The 21,924-nt window shown below is 42.9% G+C and overlaps 1 protein-coding gene across 1 annotated transcript in view; it reads right to left on the minus strand.

Moving 5' to 3' along the window:
• PCOLCE2 (procollagen C-endopeptidase enhancer 2) overlaps positions 1-11,150 on the minus strand; it is a 68,966-nt gene extending 57,816 nt beyond the window's left edge. The window contains exons 1-2 of the mRNA XM_028504652.2: positions 10,714-11,150; positions 9,613-9,721 (exon numbers count right to left, since the gene is read on the minus strand). Of these exons, the coding sequence (XP_028360453.1) occupies positions 9,613-9,721; positions 10,714-10,790 (186 nt within the window). The 5' untranslated portion in view covers positions 10,791-11,150. The remainder of the gene's footprint in view (positions 1-9,612; positions 9,722-10,713) is intronic.
• Between the last annotated feature and the right edge of the window lie 10,774 nt (positions 11,151-21,924).

Below are 21,924 nucleotides of genomic sequence, written 5' to 3' on the forward strand. Positions count from 1 at the left end.
TCAACACGAACCTCTACTTCTACTATGGGATTATAAGTGCACAAGTTATGGATGAAAAGAAAAAGGAATAGAAGTTTTGGGCATCTGCCAAGTTTGCAATGAATTCATAATGAAATCATTAACAGAATGCTGTTGTTTTTTTAAACACCAAAAATTACTGGCATATAATTCTGAAGGCTGGAAGTTCAGGATTAAGATGCCATCAGGGTTGGTTTCCAAGGAGGCCTCTCTTCCTGACTGGCAGATGGCTGCCTTCTCACTGCGTCCTCACATGCCCTTTCTTCTGTGCCCCTGCCCACCTTGTGTCTCTTCCTCTTCTCATAAGAACAATGGTCCTACTGGATTAGGACCCCAACCTCACGACCTCATTTAATCTTAATTACCTCCTTAAAGGCCCTACTCCAAATATAGTCTCACGAATGTTAGAGCTTCAATATATGGATTTTGGGGAAAAATAATTCAGTCCAAAACACAAGGATTTCTCTAACAGGGGAAAGAAGGAGCAGGGTCAAGTCAAGGAACATGTATAAAGGACCCATGGACAAGGCCAACAGTCAGGGGAAGGATCGAATGTGGGGGGTAGGGGGCACGGCTGGGGAGAGTAATGGGGGGGGAATGTGGACAACTGTAATTGAGCAACAATAAAAAAATTTAAAATAGCATGAACACAATACCATTATCATACCTAAAAATAAAAACAATAATCTCTTAATATCAAATATTTACTCAAAGTTCAACTTTCCTCAGTTGTCATATATTTTTATAATAGCTTCAAAATTTTTATCTAATTGAGAGTCTATGGGAATAGCTTGTTTTTATCCTTAAAAACTATCAATAAGTGTGCATTTATTGAACACGTACTACGTAGTCAGTACTGTTCTAGGTGCAATGAGGAGCTGAGTGCCCATGCAGGGAAATGGGTCAAGTAGGTTGATGGGGCCATGTTGCAGAGGATAGTAAAACTCACAGCAGAGGAGTTTTGACTTGGTTTGGTTGGAAATGGATAACCTTTGAATATTTTTGAGCTTTGAGATGGCAAGGTGAGCTTCCATTTTTCCAGTGGATGGCCACATGACTGGCAATTTCCTTGACCTCTACACAGAATGGTGGTCTTGCTGCTGGGTGCCTATGCAGCTAAGAAGACAAGCCTGTTGGGCTTTCGCCCACTCCCCACTCCAAGTCTGGGGAACACATCATCCCAGGCAGCCCCCCATGCTCACAGAGGCTTCGTATTCATCTGTGTGTCTCCAGCACCTGACACGGTGCCTGGTGAGCTCTCTGTAAATGGGCTTTGCATGCATAGCAGTGACCTACATCACTGTGTTCTTGTTGACAATGACCCATCCTCCCTGACTTCCTTTAGGGACCTCAGAGACCTCTTACTATCTTCTGCATATCACACGTACAGTTCTGCCCCTTTGCATGGGCAGACCCAGCATGCGGGCCACCGTACAGAGGGGCCCAGATGTTTGTATACCAGTACTTGGGAGCTCATGTTGCAGGGATGGGTATTGGCTGTTATTGGTTCTCGTCCTAAAAACTAGGGTGACTTTTGCCTCAGTCCAATCCTATTGTCCTTGCAAGCTTCTTAGAAGAAGACCAGACACCATTTTTTAAAGGATTATACATATCTTTCCTGTCAAATTATACTTAACTGCTGCCTACAGTGGTAGAGTAGGTATTTTACACAGAAGCTCTTAGGTACAGTCCCAAAAATCAACAGGAAACTAAGAAACTCTCAACTCCATCACAGATTGCAAAATATTTGATAATTTCTTAACCCTCAAATTACCTGATTTAATCTGATTTTTGAGGACATAAACAGCAAAGTTAATGAATAAAGCCTAAAACTATATGAGGTCACTAAAAATTGGTAGCCAGCCCTGGTCAGGTGGCTGAGGCAGTTGGAGTGTCAGTCCATGCACGGAAAGGCTGCAGGTTGGATTCCCAGTCAAGGCCCACACCTAGGCTGCGGGCTCAGTCGCTGGTGGGGTGTGTATGGGAGGTAACCAATCAATGTCTCTCTCTCACATTGATGTCGCTTCCTCTCTCTCTCCCTTCCCCTCTCTCTAAAATCAATGAACATATATATATCCTCGGGTGAGGATTAAAAAAAAAAAAGAATTGGTAGCTGGAGAAGTGAAGCTGAGTCAAGAAGCCTGATTCCAGTCACTGCTCCAACAACTACGCAGAAGTATCAGCATCCCCATTTGTAAAACAGAAGCACAACTAAACAGCACTGAATGTCTTCACCCTCAACATAGCTTTCCATGAGTAAAAATTAACTTCAGAAATGCTCTAGAATCGCACTGTCGAAAGGACATTTTTGTGATGATGGGAATATTCATATTATGTACCGTCCAATATGGTAGTCACTACCCACATGTAGCTACTGAGTACTTGAAATGTGGCTAGTGTGGCGGAGGAATGAAATTTTTAATTTTTAGTTAATTTTAATTAATTTAAATGTAAATAGCCAATGTAGACAGTGTATTAGACAGTACAGCAGTCCAAGAAATCACTATGAAAAATTTAAAGTACTATATACTAAGGACAAATCTAAATTTCCAGTCTGTGTGCTATACTTCTACACCAGAAAGTCCAACACCACTGGCTGAAAGTTTGGGTGTGACAACTACTATTGACCCTTCTCAAAGCACACAGATGCCAAAATCAGACCTTCCCTGATCCCCCACTAATAAGAGTTTAATAAAAAAAAATTGGCGGTGAAAGTCACCTTGCTGGAACACACTTCCACTCTGGAAGAACCAAACGGGAGGCAGGTGAATAGTGAGAGGCAGACTATTTCTCTCTGAGACCCTTTCATCTTGAGGGGTCACTGTAATGTTTTAATGAAAGTGGTATTGAGTCACCCAGTGAGCATTCTAGGTTTACTGACTGCAGGAGCAGTAAAAAAGTACCAGACTGGATGGACCAGCTTTGGGAATGCCTTCAAGTGACAGCCTTGGATGAGGACAAACCGCAGCACAAGCCCTGGGTGGAGCAGCTGCAAGTGAGGGGCCAGAGCCAGGCCCATCCAGCCTCTCAGCTGGTGCCGCTCACTGCACCCAGAGCTGCCGAGACAACTGCTGCAGGCAGATTCCACGTCTGCTCATTTCCTCTGTTACCGCCCTTGTCCACTCCACCACCTTCTCTCTCCTCAATAGCACGTCAGCTTCCCGGTTGGTCTCCCTGGTTCCGTTCTTAGCTCCCTATGATGCATCCTCCACACAGCAGCCAGAATAATCTTTCAAAATCAGATAGAGTAGTCACCACCCCCCATCCAGGATTTCATTTTCCATGGCTTCTGTTACTCATGGTCAATTGTGGTCTGGAAGTATTAAATGGAAAATTCTAGAAATAAAAAATTCATAAGTTTAAATTGCTCATCTTTCTGAGTAGCTGATAAAATTTCACTCCATCTCACCCAGGATGTGAATCATCCCTTTGTCCAGCATAACCACACTGTACATACAATGCAATAAGATATTTTGAGAGAGGGACCACATTCACATAACTTTTCATAGAATATATTGCTATAATTGTTCTGTTTATTATTAGTTATTGTTGTTAATCTCTTACTGTGCCTAATTTATAAGTTAAACTTTATCACAGGTATGTATGTACAAGGTCTGTACTGAAGGTATCCAGCCATGTAATATGAAAAATAGTAACATTTATGGAGGAAGATATAAGATACAAGAAACATTTTACACAGGACAATGACGACTTAGTCCCCTTCAAAGTAGGCACCTTGGGACCTCACACAGTTCTTCCAATTGCCATCAGCTGCCTCGTTGTGTTTTCCTGAATCTCATTGACAGCTGAAATCTCTTCCCTTTCAAAAGTAACTTTAGTTTTGTGAAAAGCCAGAAGTCACAGGGCACCAAATCTGGGCTGTAGTGGGGCTGAGTCACCAGGGTGATTTGCTGTTTCACCAAAAAACTCTGCACAACACGTGATGCATGAGAGGCATGTTGTAATCAAGTGCCAATCACCAGTTGCCCATAGCTGCAGCCTTCTAAATCATCCAAATAGTATCCATGGGGGAATGTTCAAGCTTAATGCAAAATCTGATGCAGATTTGTTGCTCTACTTGCTATGTTATTTTGAAGGTGTCGGCCACACAGTACACATGCTCACTCAATGGTGTCTGCCACTCCCACTGACTAATACAGTGAAGTCATCATTGTTCACACATGCACATTCCAGTCCACTCTCCTTGGCTGCCAGGTTACATCAATATTGTACCAACCTTTCCCATTATGTTAATAATGGCTGGACTTTTTCTGGACAGGCTTCATATGTACAAGAAAAAGTAGTATTTACAGGGTTCAGTACCATCCTCAGTCTCAGGCATCCACTGGGGGCCTTGGAATATATCCCCCTCAGACAAGGGGGACTACACTGTAATCTTGTTCCTCTGTTTAAGAGTCTCCAGCAGATTCCTGCTCAAAATAAAATTCAAACTCCCCCTCAACATGGCCTGCAGGTCTCTGCTCACCTTTTTAAATTCTCCTCCCACTGTCCCCCTTGTGCATCCTGTCCTAGCCACACTGACCTGGCTGTTCCTTAGACAAGTCAAGCCTCTTCACACCACAGGACCTTTGCACTTGCTGGTCTCTCGGCCTAAAGAGAGACCAGCTCCTCCCCAGACTTTCGCATGACTAGCTCCTCATCACTCAGGCCTCCACGTCAACGTCGCCTCCTCGGAGTGGCCTCCTGAGACAAAGCCATCTGAACCAGCACCACAGCCAGTCTCTGTGCTGCTGCTCTGCTGTGCACATGTGTCTACAACACTCCTACGGTGCACGTGACAAACTACAAAACCCACTTCGAGTGCACAACTCAATGACCTTTGTATGTCAGGTTGTACAACAAGCACTGTAAGTCAATTTTGAAATACTTCCATCCTCTCAATACCACCATCCTTCCTGACCATTTACTGTTATTCCCATAATTCTCCCCTGTACTGGGCAACCACTAATCTACTTGTACATTTCTACAGATCTTCCTTTCCTGAACATTTCATGTAAATGAAACTGTAGAACATCCCATCATTTTACTTTATTTTTAATATATTTTTATTGTGATAAAATATACATAAAACTTATCATTCTAACCATTTTTAAGTGTACAGCTCAGCGACACGAGTACATTTGTATTGCTGTGCCACCAACGCCACCACCCACTGCCAGAACTTCTTTGCTTTCCCAAACCGAAACTCTGTCCCCAACAAACACCAATCCCCATTCTCCCTCCCTGAGCCCCTGGTGACCACCACTCTACTTGGTCTCTATGATCTGACTACTCTGGGTGCTCCGCACAGGTGGAACCCTACAACACGCACTGTTTGTGACTGGCTTATTTCACTGAGCGTAATGTCTTCATCTGCACTGTAGCAGGTGTCAGAATTTTCTTACTTTTTAAGGCTGAATAATGTTCTTTGAACGTCTATACTGTATTTTGTTTATCCCTTCATCCATGGACAAACACTTGGACTGCTTCCACCTCTTAGCTATTGGGAATAATGGTGTCGTGCACATGGACACACAGATGTCTGATCAAGTCCTTGCTTTCCCTTCTTGGGGGAACATACCCAGAAGTGGAATTGCTAAATGATATGGTAATTCTAAGTTTAATTTCTTGAGAAATCCCCCAACTGTTTTCATAGTTACACCGGCAGTGCACAAAGCTTCCAATTTCTCTACATCTTTGCCAAAACTTATTTTCTGTTCTTGCTTTTTTTTTTTCCAAAATAGCCTTCCTAATGGCTGTGAAGCAATATCTATCCTATTTTTATAATGATGCATTTACCAATACTTGATTTTCTTGTTTAGTTGCTTTTTAAAACATCAATTCCCTGTCTCCCCAAAGGAGCTGCATGAGGGCGAGGAGCTTGGCTGCCTTGTTTGCCGCCGTAACCTCAGCAGTGCACAGCACTCCACACCCAGTGCTGACGGAGTGAAGATCTCAGGGCTACCGGCGCAGCTGTACCACAGTGCCTGTCCTTTCATCGCCCCTGCGGTCTGCAGGAGCTGGGGAGCTCCCTTCTGCTGCCCTGACAAACCACAGGACCATGAAGATGTTTACAAATTAGTGCTATTCCTTGTGAAACACAAAGAAATAAAGACGTTGTTACACTGAGACCTTGAGAGCACCCATGGCCTTGTGAGCATTCTACTGAGGCTGTAATTAAACCCAAGAGAAAGTGCTGAGCTCCTCTGGAAGGTCTTGGTAGTTACTCATATGCAAACATAAAAGAGGCAGCCCCGTAAAACAGAATAAACTCAACCAGCTAAGAGTTCAAACTACAAAGCTTTTAACTAGAAAAGCAAATTGTACAATCATTTCTTCTGTATTGACTGTTTTCAAAAGTCTTTTTTTTTTTTTTCAAAAAAGGCTGGCATTTGTTTCTCAATTTCATGCCATAAATAATATGTCATCTGCCTGTTTCCCTTTCTTTCCACAGTGAAAGGAGACCTGAATTTCTCAGCTCCCTTGCTGCTAGAAGTGGCCATGTAAGTGAACCAACCAATAAAATATAAGCAGCAAGTTGCATGTAATTCTGCACAATGCCCTTAAAGGGAGGAGCTATGATCTTCTCTTCTTGTTAGTTGGCTGGAACATGAACACGGTGGCTGGAACTTAGGCAGTAATCTTGGACCAGGAGGTGGCAGGCAGAGCAGGAAGAGAGAAAGGTCCTGGGTGCCTAATGACTGGGAAGCTGCCACACCACTCCTGGGTTGCCTACCTCCAGACCCTTTATATGAGAAAACCAAACCTCTGTTTGAGCTGTCGCTATTTTAGGTCTCTGTTACTGGAAGGTGACTTGGCCTGAACTCACACAGAACTGCTCCCGTAAGATTATAGGAGAACCGGAGCACAGAACAAGTTCCTTAAGATACAGATGACAACATAGACAGTTCCCTAGAAGTCTGCATTGTTTTGAGCTGGTGCCAAGCCCACTGTGGTGAGGGGGTGGCAGTGATCTGCCATTCTGGGGCAGAAGACAGGACAACTCAGTAGCAGTAATAATGAGGATAATGAAAACTCAGACAGTAATGGCTAACATTTAACAAGCAGTTATTACATCCCAGGCACCACCAAAGGGCTTTGCCTGTATTATTTCATCTTCATGACAGTGCTGAGTTTTAAAGAAGATAAATCCTGACCACACAGCTTGAGTGACAGAACGAGAATTTGAATCTGGAGGTGTCTGACTGCTAAGCCCCCATGACGTACATGGCATCCAAGCACAGCGTCCACTGCACTGCCTCTGCCCCAGCGAAAGGCGAGGCAGCTGGGCCTCTCCTGAGGCCACTCACCACTTCTTGCCTGAGAAAAGCCTTCACTGGACACTCCCCAGCCCCAATCAAGGTTTGATACCACACCAACAATGTCCCATAAGACCCCAACAAACAGCCAGCTGTGAATTCCTCCTTGTTAGGCATGTGAGGCCACTCAGCCATTAAGTTTCTTGGATCATTTTTACCTTATAGCCATTTAATTCCAATTGAAACACACTATGATATGAAAATCAGGCTGTTTTTATGTTTGTTTCAGAGCCTTCCTTCACATTTATGCTAATATCAATATTTCAGAGCTATTGTCCATGATTTATGATCTCCGGGTCCCATGTGTTGCAACAACATAATGAAATCTGTGCCAGCTAATCAGATAGTTGATATTGAACAGAAGGGCATCAATGCATCTAAGAACCACGGTGTATGTTATGGAGGGGGCCCTCTTATCTGCCTGTCAAATGACTGGTGGGAATGCCTCATTGCAAAATAGGTTTCATTGTACATAAAGTCGGATTCATTAAATGTTTGACCCAGTAATTTTATATAACTTGTTCTAGGCTTCAGCTTCCCCGTCTATAAAATGGAGGTAATAATGTTACTTTCTTAGAGTGATTTGGAGCATTCAGTGAGATTGTGCTTGTTAATTACTTGGCACAGTGTCTGGCACAGAGTAAGGCTCAACAAGAGGTAGCTAGTTTTGCCCTGGCTGGTGTGGCTCAGTGGATTGAACACCAGCCTGAAAACCAAAGGGTTGCTGGTTCAGTTCCCAATCAGGGCACATGCCTGGCTTGCTGGTTAAGTCCCCAGTTGGGGGCACACAAGAGACAACCACACATTGCTGTTTCCTCTCCCTCTCTCCCTTCCTCCCTCCCTATTTCTCTAAAAATAAATACAATCTTTAAAGGGGAAAAAAAAGAGGTAGCTACTTTTAAAAATCATAATCTGCGGGTGGCACCATCTGAATGAATGTCTCAGTGAACCAATGTGTTCAATTACCAAACAACTTCCCAACAACCAAAGAATGAAGGAGAAAATCAGTTGGTTAGAACGTAGTCCCGATTTACCAGTGTTGTGAGTTCGATGCCCAGTCCTGACACATATGGGAAGCAACCAATGAATGCATAAATAAGTGGAACAGCAAATTGATGTTTCTCTCTCTCTCTCTCTCCCTCTCTCTCTCTCTCACTCTCTCTCTCTCTCTCAAATCAATAAGTAAAAATAAAATAAAATAATCACTACTATGCTGACTGAAAAGAAGACTCAATCTAGCTGACTCTAAATCCAGACAATTTTTTAAAAGCTGCATGGCTGTAAATCTAACACTTTATCTTGGCTGAGCATCATTTTTGCCATTACTAACCAGGTAGGCATTTTATTAGACTTTGTTTGATATTTAGTCCCCAGTTATTATTATCCTCACTTTTTTGCTAATTTATTATTTTTATTTTTTACATTCAATATTATTCTCTATTAGTGCCAAGTGTATAGCATAGGGGCTAGACAGTCATATACTTTACAAAGTATTTGCCCAATCTTTCCAGTGCTCACCTGGCACCATCCACAGTTATTACAATATAATTAACTATATTCCCTATGCTGCTCTTTCTATCCCATGACTATTTTGTAACTACTAGTTTGTACTTCTAGTCCCTTCCCATTTTCACCCAGTTACCTAACTCCCCTCCCCTCTGGCAACTCTCAGTCTGGTTTCTCTATCTATATGGGTCTGTTTCTGTTTTGTTTGTTCACTTATATTGTTCTTTAGATTCCACATATAAGTGAAATCTATTCTTGTTCTTAAATTGTCTTCAGCAATGGGTTCACATCAGGGATATTAACTGGGATTTTTTTTTTCTTTTTCTCCCCTCTCTCCCCCACCCTTCTTCTGTAAGGGGTGGAAAGCAGTCAGGGACAAGCACTCCCTTTGATCTATTCCCCACTGGGAGACACTTATGCAAGGCACAGGCAACAAATAGCTTCTAAGAATTCTTACCACAGACCTTTGACTGAAAATAGCTTTAATTTTTAATCCATGAAACTCAATTGAGTCAGGCTGGGTTTTCAGAAACACATCTGCTGTAAGAATTTATTCCTTCAAGTTTTGTCTTGCGCCCTTTCCAACCACTAATGCAGGATACCACTTGTGCTATTAATAAAAATCTCCAAAATAGTTGAGGTAAATCCAACATCTCACTATCAGGCACTTGCCTCTACCCCAGGCCTTGATCTCAGAGGGGAAAAGCAGCAGTCTTCGGTTGTTTCTAATACCCACTTTGGGGAGAATACGCTTTTAAAATATGCTTACTGTGATTTTCCAAGTGCATTTGCTATTTGGAGGGTACACTCCAGGAAAACCTTCACTGCCAATAAATCCAGACTCTCCAGTAAAAACGCCACCACAGGTGAAAACAGGTCTGGGAAATAAAAGGGAAACAATTTGAAACATGCCAACTTCAGAAAGGTGTAGTCTATTAATATGGATGAATTAATACTGACTAATAAATGCCTGCACCATATAAGGGAACTGAAAGCTCAGTAGCCCATAGAATGTTACACTTATAGCCTGGTAAACCTCCTGTCCAGCTGCCACCTGTCTCATAACAAGACAAGATCAATCGTTCTGTCATCCATCCATCCATCCACCCACCCATCCATCCATCCACCCACCCATCCATCCATCCATCCACCCACCCACCCACCCATCCATCCACTTATCCATCTGTAACCAAGTCGTCCTACACATAGTGGTAAAATCTGATAGGAAAACAGTAAACATAAACAATTAACTAGTCAGAGAAAAGACGACTGCGAGCCTGTGTGAGGTGCATGGTTTAAAGGCAGACAAGTAACTGGTCAATATTAAAAAGTTTTAATTTCCCAGATTTGGAGAGATGCCTAATTCTTTTCCCCTTTTCTGAAAATCGCTGGGCACAGGCAGAGCCTCCCGTGGGAAAAGGAGGTGTTAGAGAAGATGCCAAAGTTGGTCATGAGTGGGTCCCCGCGGCCCAAGTGCTGGCGAAGAGTTAAGTGTCCAGGAGCAGCTCGCTGGGCGCCACGCGACTCGAAATTTTCTCTAAGCTCAGGTCTTTCTCCCGAGGAAAAAAAGAGAAGTAAACCTAAATCCATGTATTTGGGTCCTAACGCTTCCCTCCGTCCGCATCAACACGCGGGGAGGAAAGACGTATGTCAGATGACGCCCTCGCCACGTGGTGGCCGGAGGAATGGCCCGCGGGTGGCCAGGGATGGGGGCAGCCGGGAGCCCCGTGGCCCCGTGAGGTCCAAGGGCCTGGGGACAGCCCACGGCTAAGACCCCGGGCACCCAGAGCGGACTGAGTGAAGCTGAGCGCCAGGCTGCAGGGACAGAGCAAGGGAGGAAGAAGGGAGCCGGGCTGGGGTGCGTTATTACCTCTCCGGGGGCTGCTGTTGAGACAGCTGGGCCGCCAGCAGCAGGCCGAGCACAGCCCAGGCGCTCGCGCCGCCCATGGCCAGTGGAGACGCTCCGGGCTCGCCCGCCCTTCGCACGCTGGCTCGCGCCCCCAGGCTCACAGCCCGGCGCACGCTGGAGACTCACTAGTGCACGCAAGCTGACCCGCGTGCACACACACACACACACACACACACACACACAGGCGCGCGCGCAGCCGCAGCGGCCCAGGTATCCGGGTGTGAGCGGCTGGCGGTGGGGGAGCTTTTAAAGGCGAGTGCGGTGCAGCCTGACTCGAAGTTTCATTTCCCCAAGGAGTAGCTGGCAGCCACTAGCCACTGCTGAATATCCCGTTTGTTCTCGAGGACGGGAGGGGCGGCTCCGAAGACTGAGCCGCCTCCTCTCCAGGGGCGGGCAGGCGTCTCCTACCCGGCACCTGGGACCCACAGCCGGGTCACGTCCTCCCTGCAGGCCTGTGGGAAGGATGATAGGGGGACTCCCATTCCGCCACCGCTGCCCATTGGTACCCAAGCGGACCTGGCTCCGTGATCCACAGGCGATCACAGGGGTGGGGGTGGGCTGGGGTCAAAGTTTGCTTTGGGGACTGTTTTTCCCTGTTGCTTTTAAATAAAAAGTATTAAGGGCTTGCTGGAAAACCTAGTGTTTCTCCTTTATTTCTGTTTCCTTCAAACAGCCACATCTAAGTCAAGAAAAGGGAAAATAGAAGAGGAACTCTATCATATTTCAACTCCTGCTCTTGTAGTCTTACTTGAATATCTGTCTATGTGGAGACTCGTCTCCTTTTTGCTGGTGTGTGAAAATCCGGAAAATGTTTCTGTGCGGGGATTTAGAAATGCGATTTCAGCCAAACCGCGATTTGTGAGCGGATTGTCAATAACTCTGTCAAATCATGAAGACAAACCAGAATCCTACATCCCACCATCTCATGTCATGTTCCGGAAAAGGTGTGTCTTCGCTGGTGTCTCTCAGAAAAGACCTTCACCAACAATTTCTTTCTGTAGGACTGATGAGTGAAGATTTACAGAGAATTCGTTTTTCTAAGAACAATTCCAGCTTTGTGAAATCGAGGCTTTCCTTTAATTACAGAAAAAAGAATTTTACATCTTTATTTTGTTAAGGGCTTCCCACTAACTAGGGATTAATAAAAGAAAACAAGAAGAGGATGGGTTTGTCGAGATGCTCAACAGCCACACAACCGCAAGAGGGATGTAGCTGAATTTAGATGCCTCGTTTTGTAAAGAAATTAAGCATTAAATTAGTACTTATCAAGACTCCATTTCTAATAATGGGTTACTATATGAAGAACATAAACAATGTTGGCAAGGAAATAAGTAAACACTAGCCACTGGGAATAATTTGACTTTCAACAGTGGAGAAACCTAGCAGCCAGTAGTAGGAACCAGAATTTCCCTGTGGAGTTTAAATTGTTTTATTATTTTTGAAAAAGAGAAGGAAAAAAACAGCAAGAACTACAACTTTTAAACATTTTTCTAAAGGCACCACACCCTGTATGACATTAAAAACAACAAAAAAAGGATTACAGAATTTGGCACAGTACTTTATATGCTGAAGCATACTCCCTCAAACTAATAAAAACTGCTTTAAAATAGCAAAGAGCAAAATAAATTATTGTTTATTTTGCACACATTTCAAGACTATGTTATCCAATAGCATAATTCTTTTACATGATATTTTATTTAAAAGTCATATTTTAATTTTTAAAGTGCAAATATTGCTCAATTCACTTTCTGGTAATGATTTGAGGTTATCATGGCCAGAAAATACTTCATTCTTAGGCATAAGAAAAGTTTTCAAAATTTAAATTTAAAAGACAAAGTATTAAGCATGCCTAGATGAATGGAAAACTGTTGGGACATAAACGTGCAACAGGGTTTCCTCATTGAGGGACCGATGACTGTGTTCGCACCCTCACTGATGAGTCCAGATCTCCACACTGACGGCTCTGTTGCTGTTGACAGACACAGAAAGACCTTGATGCTACCATGTGCTATTAAAAGTTTACTAAAACCCATATTACTTTGTCTTAGAAACACACATTTGACTTGGAACTATAGTTCTGGACAAAGTTATAAACCTTCAATGTCCTGCGAATTTAATGTATTAAAATTGAGACAGACCCAAGCGGACTCGGAGAGCATGTCACAGGTCCACCTCTGCGAGCCCGGTTTCTGAACTGCAGCCCGGCAGAACTGACGTGGCAGGGAGCCCCAGAGCTGCAGGCGGCAGGAAAGGGGTGAGGTCGAGAGGACAGAACCCTGTGGATGGATTCCCAAAAGAAAAGCAGAGTGGCAGGTAGAAGGATCCTTGTGATTCAAAGTATGTATTACCCAGTCTCCCCAGCTAATCAGGTCACACAAAGAATCAAAGTCATGGGAACATGAAGATACCTCCCGATGAACTGACCACTAACAAGTGTGCTTCACTCAAAATTTCCTTGCTGCATCTTATTTGCATCTAGCTAGACCCAATAGGTCAACACCTTTGTTGGTTAGTCTCTGGTCAGTTTATCAACCTTGTAAACATCTGAAAAGGTGGTGCAAACACAGTGCGGTACTGGTCTTGTAAAACACCCATACCTTCATAAAATGGTGCAGTGATGTTGAAAGAAGTGGGGGGTGATGGGCTCCATCAACAAATGAAAACCTGGATGAGTTACTCCAGTGCATGACTGAAGGACAGAAACTAAAGAAGGCAGCTGACCAAACGTTCCTTCAAAAAAGAATGATTTTTAATGCCAGAGTACTGAGGAAAGTCTGGTGAGAAAAATGAAGAGGCCTGACAGTACTGTTTTCAAAAGTAATCTTCTACATTGTAACAAAGGGAGGGAGGTTTGTATTTGCTTGAAAGTGTTTTTGTAGGGAAAATCATACTTGAAAATCCACTTTGTTCATTACGAGAATTGGCACTTAGTTGCAAATATAATGACATTTTGTTAGGTACAAAATAAACTTAATTTTCAAATTTCCAGTTTCATTTTTGAAGATAAAATTCTGAACTATATCTGCCATGAAAATTTGAAGTCTGTTTTAAGTAAAATTTCACTAGCCTTTTCCAGTACAATTCATCTCAGATATGGGAAATCTCCAATTATCTTCAAAGGTGCCCAAGCAATAGTCCAGGGCACTGGATCACATTGAAGGGGAAAGCGTGGGAGACAGGGTAATGGTGGCTGGACTCTATCCTTAGCCCCCTCTCGCTGTGTTTTCGAGGCGTGAGCCTTATCCGGAACTCAGGGCTGGGCTGTGGTCCCCCAAGCATGACAAGGCTCTGGCTGCAGCACACAACCTCTTGATTTGTAAGTGCTACAAATGCATGAAGGAATGAAAAGTATCTGGAAAGCGCTTAGTGTAGTGTAGCAAGTCCTTATGTAGCCCAAGTTAGTGACAATATGATGTTCCTGACATTTCCGTGACATCTGTAGTTCTGCAGCCTACCAGACTGATATTCCCCACATTCTTCTATCTAGGAAAATATAATGGTGTGGTTATAATATTGATGGTATCTTAGTGAGGAGACTGCCTTTTCTGAATTCAGCCTTTATTTCTTATGCATTTCTTTTTTAAAGAATTTTTTATTTTCAATTACATTTGACACATAGTAGTATACTAGTTTCAGGTGTATAACCCAGTGATTGGACACTATATAACTTACTAAGTGGTCGCCCCAATAAATCTAATACCAATCTGACACCAAATACAGTTATTACAATATTATTGACTATATCCCGTATTCTGTACGTCACAACCCCATGACTATATTCTTTACTACCAAGCTGTGCTTCTTAATCCCTTCATCTTTTCTACCCATCCCCCCAACCCTCTCCCCTTTGACAACCATCTGCTCTCTCTCTGGGTCTGAGTCTGTTTTAATTTTGTTTGTTCATTTACTTTGCTCTTTAGATTCCACAAATAAGTAAAATCATATAGCATTTATCTTTCTCTGACTGACTTATGTCACTGAGCATAATACTTTCTAGGCCCATTCACACAAATGGTAAGAATTCATTATTTTTTATGGCTGAGTAATATTCCATTGTATATATGTACCACAACATTTCTATCCACTTGTCTGTTGGCACTTGGGTTGCGTCTATAGCTTGGCTATTGTACGTAATGCTACAGTGAACACAGGGGTGCACATATTCTTTCAAATTAGTGTTTCAGGTTTCTTGGGATAAATACCCAGAAGTGGAATTGCTGAGTCATAAGGCAGATTCTTTTTTAATTTTTTTGAGGAACTGAATGCAGCTTCTTAGATACTATCAACATTTAGGAACTCCCTATTAACTTTAAATTCCTGTGCAGAAACCCATCAGTAGATACTGCCGTGAAGAAGAATTTTTAGAATGAACAGTTCAATAGTTATTGATCTTTGTAAACACATATTAGGAAGTAGACCTCCCCCAATTTTTCCCAAGAATAAAACATTGGAGGGGAATTGCACTAGGTAAGCTTCTTACATAAACAGCTTAGTCCACCCTGGCCAGTTCAAGCCATAAAAGAGACGCATTTAAAAATAGAAGGTAGTTCACATCACCATGAAGACAATTGGAGAAACTGGAGCAAGGCTAATTTTTCCAGAATAGTGGCCAAAGTTTCACTTCAAAGGGCCCAGTGAGAAACCTGCTGCCATTGCTGCCACCGAAACTAGACACTAAATGCAAGTACTCCAACTGCCTGCCACTGTGGCTGCTGTGAGCACATCAGACGCGTCCCTGACCGGGAAGCTCAGCTGGGCCACGCTCCAACCTGGAGGCCAGACAGCGATGCTGCCACCTACACAATGAAAGCCCACCGCAGGCCCTCCTTCCTCAAGCTTCCTCTTAATTCAAGAATCTCATGCAAGTGGTTATGACTGGTAATGCCTGTGTCACCCGGCTGCAAAGGAGGCCTGGAATTCAACCCTTTGTGGGGGGTAATTCAACCATAGAAATGTCCCCAAATATTGAAAGACTACCCAAAACATAATGGGCAGCCACAGTATGATTAGTGACCATGAGAGGGATCCACAAAGTTCAGTCAGCCCTTCTCCTCACAGCCCCTTGCCGAGAAAAACAGCCCCAAGCGGGGCTTTATGCGGTAATACCGGTGCCGAGGCAATGTGATGTCTATTGGAGGGAACCAGCTGCACTTACCTGTCCATGCTGGACCAAGGTGTCGGCTGCTTGGTGCTGCTTTGGAATAAAAATGTGTCCAATGAAGATTCCATATCCCATAATGAATCTTTGTCATCCTTAACTTTTATTGAGCACTTATTGTATGTACACCAGGAACTGTGATTAGTGTGCTTCACAGTAACATTTCATTTAATTCCCTCAAAAGCCCTGTGAGGTAAGAAAAATGATCACCATTTACCGGGTGAAGATTCTGAGATTTATAGAGGTAAACCACTAATCCAAAACCTGCAATATATAAATAAAATGCTGGGATTTGAACCGAGGCTGACTGGAGAGCTCCAGCTCCTAATCCATATTGCATGCCAGTCCAGCAGAGCCCCTCATGGGGTTCATGAATGCTCGGTGCACATGGAGATGGCCGTGGGAGGGGTCAGACATCTGCTTTTTATCCACCTGAGACCACTGATTCCTTTTATTGGATCCTCCAGCACCTGCATGGGTCCCCTGACTAAGGACTGCTCAGAGAGCTCTCCCAGGACTTTTCTGCTGCAGATAACACTGGGGAATGTTTTCTGTGTACTTCCGGTCAAGATGGCGGGGCACGTAAACACTGAGTTTGTTTCCCCCCATGACCACATTAAAATTACAGCTACATTATAGAACAACCACCCTTGCGAACCCACTGAAGACTAACTGAACAGAAAGTCTACAGCTAAAGATGTACAGAAGAAGCCACATGGAGACTGGTAGGAGGGGTCACTCACCTATGGCTGTTAATAAACAGGAGGGATCTCTCTGATGCAGAGGTCCCCCTTGAAGAGCAGAGGTCCCAGCCTAACTCTGGGCTTACCAGCCCAGGGTTCCCATGACGGAAGAAGTCCCTGTAGCTTCTGGCTGTGGAAAACTAGTAGAGACTGTGGCTGAGTGAGATGGAGGGCTTCTTGAGTCCCAGGCGTTCCTCTTAAAAGACCTGATCGTGGGCTTACTCACACTCACTCACTGTGAGGTCCAGCACTGAGTCAGCAGCCCAGAAAGTGCCAGGATCACACAGGGAGGAAGGATGACTGAACCGTTTCCCCAGATTCGGGTTCTTGTACCTGATACGCTAGTAGGCTAAACTCTGAGACACTGGTGCTTGGGGGTAGAAAAGGGTTTATTTGATTTAGCCAAAGCAAGAGGAGGGAAAGCAAGAGCTCTCAAATCTGTCTTTCTCAACAAGCAAAATTAGGGAGGTTTTTTTTTGTGCTTAGGGAGTAAGCGAGGGGGAGTTTCGGAGAACTAAGTGGAAAGCCTGTGTCTCTTCAGTCACAGATAACATTTTGGCCAAACAGGATTCTGAGTGTCAGCAGAATCCACAACTTTCATGAAGGCATTTTTTCCTTCTGCAAAACAAACTCATAAATTCTCCTGTGACCCTGGAGCTCTGCTCCTGCTGGACGAAGAAACAGTACATCACCAGCACCAAATGATACGGTCAGAACAAGGGTTGCCGGGTTGAGGAACCAGGATTCTGCCGAAGATCTCATAATTGTGCATCAGTGAAATTAGCTTTAAAGGGGAAAGCAGAAACTAGATATCTTGTGACTATTGCTTAAGCTCTCTAACTATGTTCTCCACTAGCCATATTCTTCTATGAGCTCACGTAAGGTGTACCTTTAAACATTTCTCCCGGAACTTGCTGTGTAGGTAGGCCTTCAGAACATGACTACCGTGCTTCCCTTACTGTAAGCTATGTGATAGGCAAAGCAGCTGAAACACTAACAACTGAAACACTTCTGGATTCTACGATTTAATGCCTAAATATGTTTACTGCCAATGATTGGTTTCGGAACTAAGTAGTCTGGCTTTGGGCCGAGGGCTGGAGAAGCAGTTCTCTCCGGGGCTGAAGTGCTGGCAGAAGCCACTGTCCTTTGTGGAGCCCTGCTCCCAGCCCGCTGCAGGCCCAAGCAAGCCTCACGTCTGAGTCTCCATCAACATGGCTAACAGCATTCACTCTGCATCGGAGATTCCCTGAGACCCAGCCCCACCCTCCTTGTGAGCCCTCACAAGCCGATTTCAGAGTCTTTTCCACACAAATGGTCTGCTCCTGCTGCAGAGTTTCATAAAATCTCTCAAAGCCCCCTGGCTAGGTGGATCAGCTGGTTGGAGCCTTGTCCCATGCACCAAAATGCTGTGGGTTTGATTCTCAGTTAGGGCACATTCCTAGGCTGCAGGTTCAATCCCCATTTGGGGCATGCACGGGAGGCAACTGATCGATGTTTCTCTCTCAGATTGACGTCTCTCTTTTCCTAAAATCAACACATATCTTCACGTGAGGATTAAAAACAAAACAAAACAAATCTCTCAAAGGTTCACAAAGCCCAAACCATCAGTATCTGGCCTCAGCATGACCTGTACGTCTTTCTAAGCCTCAGTTCACAGCTTAGCCTCTCCCAGACATCTCCAAGGCCAGTGCAGGTGGCAACAATCTGCAGATCACTTCATAGCTTCTACTAGGTGGCTTCAGGCTAGAGACAGGCCACAGTAAACTTTGGCCTCCAGCAAAGCCTCTCCCAAGAGGCCTCAGAACTAACACATCTGGTGGCCAGATGCAGACCACATCAGAGCAAAATTCAGTTAGCTCCACAAAGGACACAGCCACAGGGCAGACTCAGCAGGGTCTGGAGTCCTGCTCCATGAGGTCGGCCTCTGACAAACAGCTTGTCTGCCACAGTCGTGGTCAGTCCGCACAGCCAGTCAGCCTGAGGGTCAACTCCACCCCGACATGTCAACAGCAATCAAGGCTCAACTAAAACAGAAAGGCACACAGACACACACAAAACAGGGGCACACCTGAGCACCTGGCTCAGGTGACTAAGGAGCCTGAGCCACTGGGCCCTGCAGAACAACTACTATCAAAAGCCACTCTGCCAATGCTGAGAGACACAGCAGATCATCCTAAATGTAGGCAGAAACAAAGCAGGGCAGCCAAAATGAAGCGACAAAGAAACATGTCCCAAATGAAAGAATAGGACAAAACAGCAGGAAGAGTAAAAGAAATGGCAGTATACTAAAGATAGAGTCAGAAACACCGATCATAAGGATGCTAAATAAACTCAGGGGAAGGTAGAAGAACTTAGTGAAAACTTTAACAAAGAGATAAGAAACATAAAAATGGAGTTAGAAATAATACAAAAGAACCCATCAGAAATGGCCAGTACAATAACTGTAATGAAGAATAATTGTAGAGAATCATCAGTAGGTTAGATGAAGCAAGGGAGCCAATCAGCAACTTGAAAGACAAGGTAGCCTAAGACACCCAATCAGAACAGCAAAAAGGAAAGAGGAAAATGAAGATAGCATAAGCGGCCTGTGGGACAACATCAAGCATCACAACATTTTCGTTGAAGAGTACCAGAAGGAGAAAAGAGAGAGCAATAAATTGAGAAGCTATTTGAAGAAATAATGATAGAAAAATTTCTCTTATGTGTTTAGATATATTACGGTTATCATAAAGCAATCCTATTTCTGGGAATTTACTCTTAAGACATGCCTCCAACAACACAAAAATATATTGCAGCATTATTCGTATTTTCAAAATATCAGAAACTACTCAAGTGGCCAAATATAGGCTATTTGGACATGCTAAGCTGTATACAGACATATAATGGAGTGCTATACAGCTGTGAAGAAGAGTCAGGAAGATCCCTATGAACTGATAGGAAGTAATTCCCAAATATTTTTACATGAAAAAGGCAAAATACAAAAGAGCACACACAGATGACCTCTTATGTAAAAGAAAGGGAGGATAAGAAAGCATGCACAAAACTCTTTTGTGTATATTTTGTGATTCAGGAAATGAGCATGAAATATTAATGCTCATTTAGAAAAAAGGATACAAAAATATGGAAAAGGGAAAGACAAGCAAGGACCCACAGGAGCTAGACTGGAATTGGAGGTACAATATAAACTGAAAGATTTTTCACATACACACACTTTCGTGTGCATCTCTCTCTCTCTCTCTCTCACACACACACACACACACACACACACACACTTCTAGCTCTGCTGTAAGGACCTAGAAGCAATGACACTTCAATCATTGTTTTTAAATACCGTTTCTCACTAAAAGGAGTAATGACTCATTGGAAAATTGCCTAATTCCAGGGAAGAGGTAGGAAAAACACAAGGTAAGTCTTATGCCAGAACCTGAGAATGTGCTCAAAAAATAATAGACACAGACATTTAAAAGGCACAAGTCAATATGAAGGGGATTCTCACTGGCCAAATCTGGGACAATTTGAGCATGAAAATAAATAAGAACTATAGAAAGTATAACTTGTTTGATAATAAACTGTGAGTTTATACTAATAATGAATAGATTAATGGGAGAAGGGAAAGTTCTTCTTACACTCTAGAATGCTAACTAATAAACATGGAGGCAACAAGGAAGTTGGAAAACACCATTTGCAACCACCAGAATAAAGATGGATCAGGCAAGAATCATCAGTGAAGGCTAAATTTAGGGGTGGGGGAAGTTTGTTGAGAAATGGGATATCTAGCTAGTCTCAGTGTAGTTCCCCACATTATTTATTACAAGAGGAAAAACAGTAATTATACAATGGAGAAATCATCTTACACACATAAACAGAACCAAAATAAGACTAACAGGTATCTTGCATCCCCATGTATATATTCTGGGAAGGACACCATGTATATATTATGTAGGATGTCAGCCAAAATGACATAACCTGTGTCTAGTAATGAGAAACTCAACTGAAAGACATTTAAATAAATAACTGGTCTATATATCTTCAAAAATGTCAATGACATGAAAAACAACACAAAAGTTGAAGGAACAGTTCCAAGTTAAAGGAAATTACACAATAAGCAATCCTGGAGTGGATCTTGTGTTGAAAACAAAATTACCCTGAAGGACATTACTGGGGCAACTGAAAACCTGGAATATGGGCTGTAAATTGGGGAAAAGTATCATATCGATGTCATATTTTATTTAAAATTTTTGTACATTTATTTCTTTATTTTTAGACAGAGGGGAAAGGAGAGAGAAAGAGAGAGACAGAGACAGAGAAACATCAATGTGTGGTTGCCTCTCATGCGCCCCCCTACTGGGGACCTGGCCGGCAACCCAGGCATGTGCCCTAACTGGGAATTGAACTAGTGACCCTTTGGTTCATGAGCTGGCACTCAATCCACTGAGCCACATCAGCCAATAACAGGGCCAATGTTATATTTTCTGAAGTTAATCACTATATTTTAGATATGTACGACAATATTATTGTTCTTAGGAAACACAGAAAAAAAGCATGAGGTATGTAATGTTTTCTCAAAGAGCTCAGAAAATTATAGATATTTATGTATCCTATAGTGTATTGGATGGATACATAAATGGATGGATGGGTAGATAAGTAGATAGATAGATAGATAGTAAAGCAATCATGGCAAATCTGAGGTAAAGGGTATACAAAAATTTTGTACTATTTTTACAAATTTAAGTTTGAAATTATTTCAAAATAAAAAGTTAAAATAGTTCTCATTTTTGCCTCTCTCTATATATCTCAATATATACCCAGTGAAGTATAAATAGGGTACCAATTTTTGGTATTTTAAAAAGAGATTTAGTTTATTAATTTTACTTTTTATTATTTCTCAGTTTTATGTTTTGTATATCCTTATACTTTTTGGCTTGAAAGTTTATGATGCTTTTCTTTTTTTAAATTAATAAGCACTCATGATTTTACTGTATGTACTATTTTTATAGAATCATGGTCATTTTATTCTTTGGACACTATTAAATTGTGTTTCAAATGTTTTCCTTGGCCCCATGCTATGTAAGAAAAGACATTTCAAATTTCCATGTGGCTAAGTTCCATTTAAAGTGTTTTTACCCAATCATTTCTAACTACTTCGTTACATAATAGGCTGAGGTGTTCCACTCTTACTTTTTCTAAGTGACCCTGAGAAAAGCAGGTATGTGTGGGGTGTGTGTGTTTAGAAAGGGATTTATATAAACTTGAAGTGAAAACATAAATGAA

This window comes from Phyllostomus discolor, chromosome 2 (genome assembly GCF_004126475.2).
Source record: "Phyllostomus discolor isolate MPI-MPIP mPhyDis1 chromosome 2, mPhyDis1.pri.v3, whole genome shotgun sequence".
Lineage (NCBI taxonomy): Eukaryota > Metazoa > Chordata > Mammalia > Chiroptera > Phyllostomidae > Phyllostomus > Phyllostomus discolor.